Here is a 10,815-nt window from a genome sequence, read left to right on the forward strand (position 1 = left end):
ATTATCTGGATAATCAAATATAACAATGTTAATCCAGTTGCGTTTATTAGTTCTTGTCTATTACGTCCCGAATCCTGGATGGGTGAAAAATCCGAATATGAAAGGCGAATTAAATTAATAAAGAAATTTTATATTTAAAACTTGCATTGTATACAAGGCTACAAAGAAAATAAAATAAATTTGTTCACAAAAAGAAAATAAAATAAAAAAATAAAATTCTAATCTCACATTTAATTTGATTTCACTAGAAGGCAGGTAGTTCATAATCACCTTCATAGACCTCATGACAACTCAATAAACATCATGATACAACCATCACAGTGTGGTTTAATAGTTGTGGATGAATTCTAGGTCCGTATTCCACACTATAAATCTTGAGTTCGATTTACTGGCGCTGGTAAATTGCACGATGATGGTCAGGAGATGTTGAAATGCTTCTGTGTGTCTTGCCGACTCCCAAAAAGATGAACTGTTGTTAAAAAGTTACCAATTGATCCTCTATTAGAAAAAAATAAAAAAAATAAACATTGGGATACATTATCATGATAGAGAGTTTCCTATTATACTAATTGATCACAACTAAGACAAAAACATGAGTAGAACTTAATTTACCTGTCAATGATACTACTCATAAACTAAAGTATTAATCTTTCACATAAGGAACCACAAATAATGCAACAAAACAAAATTAATGTGCGCCAAGAGATTGTGTCATTTAACTGAAAATTCTAAGAATTCTTGTTTACTATCAGTTCATCAGCTTTTATTAGATATTGTTTGTGGTTAATCTTAAATAATCTTTTTTTAATACTTTCTAACCATACGATATACGATAAACGGTTAGAATATGAGAATTGAGATCAGATGCAAATGGACTTAACCGGTAGCAATCTCACAAACTAGAGACTAAGGCTTGACGAATGAAGCACTCAATCCAGTCTGTCCTCCTGTTAAACTGACGTGTGGGCAACCAACAAGCTTATTTCATTTTTCACTATTTGACGCCGTAATTAACCGATTACTTCTCACAAACAAGTAAGCACAGTCCAGTACAGTAGGAAGCTCCGCACAAAAAACTCAGAGTTAAAATAATAAATTTAAAACTGAAGATTTCCGCAAGCGTACAAAAGACGCTAATCAACATTTCTCGCACTTGCTCAACAGAACATTTTCCACAAGCAGTTGCAGTTGCAGTTGCTGTTGCTCGTCTTCTTCTTCTTCTTCGTCGGCGGACAAAATGCATTCGACTCACTTGTTTCTGGAAGAGCCGATCAGGATGGCTTCGATTCTCGAGCCTTCCAAGCCTGTGAGTAATTCCGATCGCTCTAACTCTTCCGTTTCTTTGAATTAGTTAGTTAATTTTCAGTTACTGATTGAGAAGAGAGAGAGCCAATTATTTGCTTTTGTTTCTTCAGCAAGTAACCAAGTTGCAGTCTGTTTGTTTCCCGAGAAAGTGAAGGATTGGATGGAAAACAAACAAGGCCTGGATTTCCTCTTTGTACTGCATATTTGGCTGTTTCTTAAAATTAAATTGTAGCAAGTATGAATCAACTCTCTGTGTTTGTGGGTTTGGATGGAATCTGTATTTCCTTCTTGCATCTTAATTCTTATCATGTGTTTGGTTTATGAGAAATTGTGATAATCAGGAGGGTGTGATATTTCTTATCAGAGAAATCTTTACTTAGCAATCAAACAGGATATTATTGTTTCTGAAATATTCTCTGAATTTCCGTGGGTTATTAGGTGAATATGTGGCCGTAGGGATTTGAAAGAACTTGAATGCGTGACTAACTTTGATGAATTCTAAACTTGCAGACATTCTTCCCGGCAATGACAAGGATCGTGGGAACGCTTGGTCCAAAATCACGATCGGTTGAGACAATCTCTGGTTGCTTGAAGGCAGGAATGTCTGGTATTACTCACCTGCTATGCTTAATTTTCATTATTCATCTGTCTGATTATGAGTTGCCAGCTTCTTATTTTTGCTATCTCCCTTCATCTATAATACTTTAGTAAAAGGATAATAAACACTGTCTGAGAATGTACCTCCGTTTTGGTGGTATAATTTATTCACTGTGAAGATAATACTGTGTGGTTGTTTTGCTTCTGGTAAATCCTTTATCTATTTTGCGTCTGTTCAATTTGAATTCTCTTTTTGAATTTTACATGCCGTTGATTTTACTAATTGAAGTATATAATTCCTTTCACACCCTCCACGTATATATAGTGGCACGGTTTGATTTTTCATGGGGCGATGCTCAGTTTCACCAAGAGACATTGGGAAACCTGAAGGTTGCAATGAAGAGTACCAATAAACTGTGTGCAGTAAGCATGCTATTCTTACGAGCTCTGCATTTTGTCTCTAAATTATTTAACTGTATATAATGATCCTAACTTGTAAAGGCTTGATATAGGTTTACTTACTTTTTGACTTAGCTCCCTTTGGATGTGTACGCTTACAAGTTGGTTTATTAATCTTCTTTTTTTCAGGTAATGCTAGACACGGTGGGTCCAGAGTTGCAGGTAGTGAATAAAAGTGAGCATCCCATATCTCTTCAGGAAGATACCCTGGTTGTCCTAACACCCGATCAAGACCAAGAGGCCACCTCAAATCAACTACCCGTCAATTTTAGTGGCCTGGCAAAGGTATGTATGATTGAAAGATGTCTTTCTGAATATTTTCTGGCTTATCTCTATGAAAGACAAATATCTTGCTATGTTAGAATCCTTGGTTCTATTGGATCTACAGCGATGAACTTTGCCGTGCCAATCTATTTCTCTGAGTGAAGACAAACTATGAAGTAATTGTTTGTTTTTCCAATGATCAGTCGTGTTTTTCAGTCTAATCAACCCCCAATCCCACCCACACACATGCATCTCATTCAAGGGTAATTTTCGACAAAATAATCAAATGGGTTATAACTTAGCCATTTGATGATTATAACAATGATTTTCTATATCATAACACTGTGTGCGTCTACTTATTTGACAAAAATGAAATGACTAAACCATTTCGAACTTATGTGATTTTGTGCTGTTTCTTCTGTTTCTTTCAGTTCTTGAACTTTTGCTGCATTTTAGATGCTTTACTTCTGGTGTAGAATTCTTGTACATATAGACAAAGAAGTTCAAGTCATCCATATCATATCATGTCAGAGATTTTGGAGGAACCAATTCATCTCTTGTAGGTTCAGGAATGGTGTCTTAGAGAAACCAGTTCATATAGTTTGATATTGACTTCCTCCTCTTGATTTTTGGAAGCATGTAAGAACTATATTTAGTTCTGTATATTTATCTTACAACATGTCTCACATTATGCTGGCATTGCTGCAATGAGTTAAGTTAAATTTGATCTTTGCAGGCAGTGAAGAAGGGAGATACAATTTTTATTGGTCAATACCTCTTTACGGGAAGTGAAACTACTTCTGTGTGGCTGGAGGTAAGGAAATATAAGAGATATGAGTTCCATATGAAGTTGGTAGTAGTATAGTTGGTTTCAGAATCAAAATTAGGCATGTTAATTTCAACTCCTTGCCTAGTCAGATATGTATTCCTTGTCACTCAGTTAGAAGTGAAAACAAGGTAATAGCCACTTTATTCGTTACTCTTCTCACTGTTCCAAAGAAATCTTGTAAAAAAGCAAGAGTGGGACCAGATTCTGAGAGATAAGGAATGCTGACATTCAACTTTAAAATTTTAAATTAATAGAACAATTTAGACATACGTTGGGAATTAGGTGAAGCTCTGGTAGCAGACTAAAGCTAAAACTGAATGCTATAAACTTGATACAACCTTTGGCAGTGGAACCTGTAGTCTCTCAAGGTCCACTATTGTTTGCGTACATGATATTTATAGGGGATCATCAGAAGTTATCTATTTGATGAGTGACCTGGGTCCTGAAAACTTTAATGTAAATAAAACCAATAGGAACTGTAAATTTGCTACCTGCAATATGGTCCCATCGGCCTTATTATATGTCGATTGCTTCCATGAGATTTATTATGAGCCTCCATCCATTCGGTTGGCAGATGTCTCTTGAAGAGTACCCTCTGCATTCTTTTTATATAATATTCTCAGGAAAAAGAATGATTCACTTGTTGTTGTATTGTTTTCTTTTACAATGCAGGTCACTGAGGTGAATGGTGAAGATGTGGTTTGTCTCATAAAGAATTCTGCTACCTTGGCAGGGTCATTGTATACTTTGCATGTCTCTCAGATTCGTATTGATCTGCCTACACTTAACGATAAAGATAAGGAGGTTAGTTTCTTCTGAAGTCACAGTACTAGATACTAACATAATTAGATCCACCAACCACCCTGAAAATTGAATTGTCTGCTTCTGCATGGATTCATTAACTTGTGGATTACAATTTGTCCTTCTATCATTAAGTTTAGCGTTGCAATTCATAAGGAAATTCTGAACGTGGTTATCAGATGTGTTTAGAGTGGTGTGGGTTTGTGGATTGTTTGGTTGGTAAGAAACACTTGCTTTTCCTCTTCTTCTTTGGGGTAGGATTAGTTTTTAACTCTTTTTGGACATTTTTGTCAAAGTATTCTAGAGAGGCAACAGTCAGTATAGTTAATCTTGACTGTGGTTTGTGTTTCGTTTTGAGGCTGTACCTTGGAGGAGATGGACTTTGTCAAATTCGTTTGTCTTTCTTCATTTTCTGGATTCATTCCTTGAGTGTCTTCACTCATCGTTGCTGAATGATGGCTTGTGTACCTTCTAATTTTATTGATAGTGAATTAGAAGGTACATGAGGTAATGTTGAATTCATTAAAATGAATTTGGAGGTAATCTTTAACTCATTAAAATCAATTTGGAGGAAACTGTATAAAAAAAATCACTTTTTATAAAAGGAGATCTTATTCTTACGTGAATTGCTTATTTAATGTGTTTTAATATTTTAATAATTTATCAGGTCATAAGCACTTGGGGTGTTCGTAACACCATCGACTTCCTCTCATTATCATATACGCGTCATGCTGAAGATGTTCGCCACGTAAGGACTGTTCATGACAGGATTTCCTGTCTGTTCCTGTGTTATGTGAATTATAATTTTTCTCCCTGTTCATCCCTACTTTATGATGTGGTACACATGTATTTAGGGCTTAATTCTCTGGGTAATATTATTATGTTTCCTTCTGCTTTTGACAATATAAGGAGAAACTAAGTACCCTTTCCTTATTATTCTTTTCTTTTTTAGGAAGTATTATTATTCTATTTTAATAGGCCGTTCTTGTTATGCAGGCCCGTGAGTTTCTTTCAAAGTTAGGCAACCTCAACCAAACTCAGATTTTTGCAAAAATTGAAAATGTAGAGGTGCGTTTCTTTGAAAAGAACAAAAAACAAAATTTACTAATATTGTCACCATCAGCTTGGATTATGGCTATGGTTACCACCTTGACATGTGGGCTCCACATTTGTGGAGAGCCCTTAGTAGTCAGTATTTAGGCAGTAATGGTGGTAAGGAATATTCTTGGCAGAAAGGATCATGTGTGACTGATCAGATTTCCAAATGTCATACTTATGCTTGTATTTGAATTAGCTTACAGGTTCTCGTCTATTTTTGTAGGGGTTAATTCATTTTGATGAAATTTTGCAAGAAGCTGATGGTATTATCCTCTCTCGTGGAAATCTGGGGATAGATCTCCCACCAGAGAAGGTAGATTTTGGTAGTCATGTTCTTTTATGTATTTACATCAACTGCACACGGCCACAAAAGTAATGAGTAAGTCATTGTCAAACAGTCTACCTGATATACCATATTGGTATGACTTAAGTGAGAACCATGTCTTGTATGTGGTGTCATCGGCATATTGTATGTATATCGCATCCATGGTTTGTTATATGTTGGGTATACCTGCACAAGTTATATTCTGTTATGATGTGGACTATTATTTTGGAGGAAGAATTAAATAGTGGCTTATCAAATGTTGATATCCTCTGATGGTGACCTGAAAGCTGGGGGGTACTTACAGTGATGAGGATTGGGAACCAAATGTTCTTTTAGTGTGTGTGTGTTTCCAATTTCCATGCTTCGATGGATGTGTATCTATATACTTTTAGTTGGAGGGTATTTTTTATAATGAGGCTTGAATATTCTGGTAAGACACTACTTTGATCTTCCAGGTATTTTTATTTCAAAAGGCTGCTGTTTACAAGTGCAACATGGCTGGAAAGCCAGCAGTGGTGACTCGGGTTGTGGACAGTATGACCGACAACCTAAGACCTACTCGTGCTGAAGCAACTGATGTTGCCAATGCTGTACTGGATGGTAAACTTCTGTCTTTTGACATGAAATATGCTCCTTTCTGTTACCTTTGGCGGGTTCCACCATCTCATTCTTTAATGTCCGTGTCATTGCATGGATTGTTGCTCTTTTAGTGTTAGTAAATATCATTCGTATTGTAATACTCCTGTTGCTTGAGCATTATTAAACAAGTAACAAGTTAATGTTATCATAGGATGTACAAGTACGACCTGTGCACTTATTTACCCGCTTTTCAATTCTATTTGTGCAGGAAGTGATGCAATTCTTCTAGGTGCAGAGACCCTGCGCGGTTTGTACCCTGTTGAGACGATCTCCACTGTTGGAAAGATTTGCTCTGAGGTAACTCCATTTCTGTATTGTAATAAAGCTCTCTCTCTCTCTTCTGAAAAAGCGAGAAATCTTTCGGCTGTTGCATCCCTGTGTTCTCCAGATGATGGCGGAGCTGGATTCAAAGTATAATAAATAAGCCCATTCAATTACTAAAAACCACATGATTCAGATTATTTATACCTATTATACAATAAATGCATTTGGCACATGTATTTCAGGATCCTTGGTTTGGAATCATATATCACATGAGGCATCATGAATATATCTGCTACCATTTAAGTGTTATAATTTGAGTCTTTTCAATGATTCATGTGCCAATGGTTCTATACATGAGTTACGTTGTGAGCTTTGAACGTTTACGGTGAAAGAAGTTCTTGCGATCTTCTGATTGTGATGCCAAAAGTTTTCAAATTTCTCTATCAGAGTGATTAAAATGCACCTTTGGTGCAGTGCTAAAGGTTGGAGTGAGCCCATATATCTGTTTTCTTCGTTTCCCTTGTCATTGTCCTACAACAGTAGAGACTTTTATAGACGTACACCTCCAAAGCTAGTGTGGAAGTAGCATTGTTTTTCCATCCTATTAGTTTTCTCATTTCTGAGGGTGTGTTTGCCATACGTTGATGTGCATTTTAGAAACTCCCATTATTCTTATATGGGACCATTCCTCTATATTTTTTTCAGTCTTCTCTCTGAGAATTCTTAATATTTCAGCTTTGGTTTTGTGGTTCTCTGAAGATTCAGAACTGACTTATATTAGCACACTGAGCATTGTTTATGTTCTGTGGTCTTATCGTTTCTGATCTAGAATTTGATGGTTTCTAGCGTAGACGCTACCCATTCCTAAAGCTAAGGGCTAGGAGTATAATTGATGTAGAACCAAATACCATAATTTAGAAGACAAAAAGAGATGTCGAGGAGAATTTAGAAGAAGATTACTCAGGGAAAATATTTGTTTAATCAATCATTCAAGTCTGTCTAATTTGAATTACTTACCTTATTTATAATAACCTAGCCCTACTACAATTCGGAGAGTAATCCCAACGCTGATAGCAACAGGAAAAAAAGAAAACAAGAAAATAAAATAAAACAGGAAATATGATTCTGCATCAACATATTCTGGTGGAATTGTAGTACTTAAAAGAGTGATTCGTTGGTCTTGGCTATAGTCATACGACTCATATTAGAATGTGTGATCCTTTTGTTTTGTGGTCAGTCAGTTTTGGAGGGTGGGAGTGGGACAATTCTTTGTTCTTATAATTAGGATGCATGTTTCGTAAGAATGGTTTATCAAAAAATATTATAAATTAAAGTACAATGACAAGGGAAAGTTCTGAGTTCATTTCCACATTTATTATAACAGTTTCTTTTATATCTTGTAATAATGGAAATTTTCGTTTATCAAATTACTGTCAACAGGCGGAGAAAGTTTTTAATCAAGATTTGTATTTTAAGAGGGCTGTCAAATATGTTGGAGAACCAATGACCCACTTGGAATCTATTGCTTCCTCTGCGGTAGTTTTGTGCTTTCAGTATTTTCCATTTTGTTTTTTCTCTTTCTTTTTATTGTACCATTGGCCTGTTCCCTGAAGAGATGCTGCTAACGGAAGCATGTATGAAGGATGCCTTTTATTTTGCTACAACAGGAAAATATTATAATATAATTTATCTTATCCTAGGTACGTGCAGCCATCAAGGTGAAGGCCTCTGTAATTATTTGCTTCACTACATCTGGAAGAGCTGCAAGGTGATTCTCTCTTATCTCTTATTCTCTCTTCATGTGGATTTATAAATCTAAATGCTTGGCGCCCGTTTGATTACCATTTTGCTAGTTTTTAGTTCTCATTTTTGTGTCAGAGATAAGAGGGGAAATACATGGGACAAATGAGGGATATAGAATAGTTGAGGAAGGATGGTGGAAGAAATGTTGAGGGAATGTTTAAGGAAAGGCACACAAAATGTTGAAAATTAAAATTCAAAACCCAAAACCTATTTTAAGTTGATTTCACTTTCAAGATCTTGTTTTCATTTATTCTTTATTTCTTCCCCTTTCTTCCATCACCCTTCTTCATCTTCCCTCCTTTTCCCCCATATATTTTCCTCATATCTCAAGCACTAAAAGTGAATACAAGAAACTAAAAATGGTTATCAAACTGGCCCGTAGGAAATGGGTAAGGCTAATGTTACTTGGTTTTATGTAAGATTTTAGTTTCCTGATTGAAATTCAGTTAGATCAGATGTACTTTAATTGTAAAACATAAAAATTAAGTTTTTCTTTGATGGTTTACGATGTTAGATACAAATATTTTGTAATTGTTATGTTCACTCGTGCATTACCGGTTCTGATATTTGGGCATTAGTGTAGGTTGATTGCAAAGTACAGACCAACAATGCCTGTGCTTTCTGTTGTCATACCTCGGGTCAAGACAAATCAACTCCGATGGACATTTTCTGGTGCTTTTGAGGTTTGTTACTGAACTGATTATCTTTGTTTTTATGCACTAGCAAGTTTATTTTTCCTAGTTTCTGCTAGATGCTAGAATGTCTCTACTAATTGTTTTATCAAGTTGGGACAAAATGCTGGAGCAATTGCTTTGTTGAATGTTTTATTTCTTCCTTTGTCGCACTCAAACATGCTTGACAGTAGATAATATCTTGAGCCACCCCACTTATTCCCAATTGATTTGGAGTTGGATGCCAACACATGCACATCTTGATATCTTGATTCTGTTTATACACCTTATTTTGCTTATTCGTCCCTAATTTTGTTCCTGCCGATTGAATAAGAATCAATTACAATCAATGGAATAAAGTTCTAATGAAACAAAAACGATAAAAATATAAATATTAAAGAAGATGAGTGGAAAAACTTAATAGGTACCATTGACTCTGGTAAAGTTCTAATTACTTTTGGATTTGAACCAATGACTCCTGCCGTATGAAAACAACTCTAACTACTGAGTTAAGTAGGTAATTAGCATCACAAAGAGAAACAAATGGGGTCTACGCCGGATGCCAATTGATTTTGGGTTGGATGCTCTAACTTTAATATCTCTCTTATGAACCCAAGATTTGCAAATGAGAAGAATGATTAGCAGACAATCATACTATTTCTTTATGATCTAGAGTCTCCAACTGAATTTGATGCTCACAAGCTCTCTTTTTCTTATGATGAATATCTGGCAGGCAAGGCAATCACTCATTGTTAGAGGCCTTTTTCCCATGCTAGCAGATCCTCGACATCCAGTAAGATATATCTTGTTGATTGCATTGGCGAAAGCTATGCATAATGCATATAATAATCACATGGTTTCCCAGATCTTTCCTTTCGTTAAATTTGATTGATTTGGGTTTCCCGTTCACCTTGAATGCTGCCCTAATGAATATAGTCGGAAGTTTTTCGAAATTCTAGATAAGTAGATCTCTGAAAATGGTAGGAAAGGAGAAGGGGAGGCTACATTTAGGGACCCGAGTCGGTTATAGACGTGGATTAACTTCAGTTCATCACATGATGCATATTCTTTTGCATGCTTCACTACCCATTGTATCAGACTGAGAAGTTTCTTTTTCTTATCTTCCCTTTCTCCCCTGCAGGCTGAAACTACCGGTGCAACAAATGAGTCAATTCTTAAAATCGCTTTGGACCATGGCAAGGCCATTGGTGTCGTAAAATCACATGATCGTGTGGTTATTTGCCAAAAAATTGGCGACACTTCTGTGATCAAGATCATGGAGCTTGAAGATTGATATAAAAATTGCAACTTCTTTTGCATATATGTTAACGAGTTTTACTTGTAAGTTCTCCATGGCCGGTACCGTGCCCTCTTTCTGGAAAATAAGCAAATGTACGTGTTACTTGTAAGAAGCCCTGGATTGAATTTCTGTGTTTGTAGTTGAAGTACCTTAAAACTTTATAAGGGAAATTACTGTAAGTTGTAGCTCCTCCATCTATCGTACCCAAACAGAGAACTATCTCGTTGTATTTTCTTATAAAGATTTTTTTTTTTTTTTTTTGGAATAAATGATACTAAGGGAGTGAGTTAAGCCTTACAATTTGCTAGTAATAATATGATTCAAATTCGTTTTTGGTTAAAATTGAATCTAAGACTTTTTACTTACAGGTGAAGATGAATACTATTAGACTGTAGTACTAAGTATTTTTATAAAAACATATTTGAATTAACATTCAATGTCATTTCCATTTCCTTCATTA

At 35.7% G+C, this 10,815-nt stretch overlaps 1 protein-coding gene across 1 annotated transcript; it reads left to right on the forward strand.

Moving 5' to 3' along the window:
* Positions 1 to 1,112: 1,112 nt before the first annotated feature.
* On the forward strand, positions 1,113 to 10,549 carry LOC137734031 (pyruvate kinase 1, cytosolic-like). The gene is made up of 16 exons (XM_068473276.1): positions 1,113 to 1,306; positions 1,816 to 1,912; positions 2,228 to 2,325; positions 2,491 to 2,646; positions 3,362 to 3,439; positions 4,127 to 4,258; positions 4,923 to 5,003; positions 5,252 to 5,323; positions 5,577 to 5,666; positions 6,134 to 6,278; positions 6,526 to 6,614; positions 8,022 to 8,117; positions 8,282 to 8,349; positions 8,968 to 9,067; positions 9,789 to 9,848; positions 10,197 to 10,549. Exons 1-16 carry the CDS (start codon positions 1,238 to 1,240, stop codon positions 10,347 to 10,349), a joined length of 1,584 nt encoding a protein of 527 aa, XP_068329377.1. The 5' UTR covers positions 1,113 to 1,237; the 3' UTR covers positions 10,350 to 10,549.
* The last annotated feature ends 266 nt before the right edge of the window (positions 10,550 to 10,815 follow it).

Source organism: Pyrus communis, chromosome 5 (genome assembly GCF_963583255.1).
Source record: "Pyrus communis chromosome 5, drPyrComm1.1, whole genome shotgun sequence".
Taxonomy (NCBI): domain Eukaryota; kingdom Viridiplantae; phylum Streptophyta; class Magnoliopsida; order Rosales; family Rosaceae; genus Pyrus; species Pyrus communis.

Bases quoted from the DNA above. Each gene is read 5' to 3' on its own strand.
- LOC137734031 (XM_068473276.1), top strand. From the start codon at position 1,238: ATGCATTCGACTCACTTGTTTCTGGAAGAGCCGATCAGGATGGCTTCG. The intron at 5,667-6,133 runs GTAGATTTTGGT...TTGATCTTCCAG, and splicing joins TAGATCTCCCACCAGAGAAG to GTATTTTTATTTCAAAAGGC. The intron at 8,118-8,281 runs GTAGTTTTGTGC...ATCTTATCCTAG, and splicing joins AATCTATTGCTTCCTCTGCG to GTACGTGCAGCCATCAAGGT.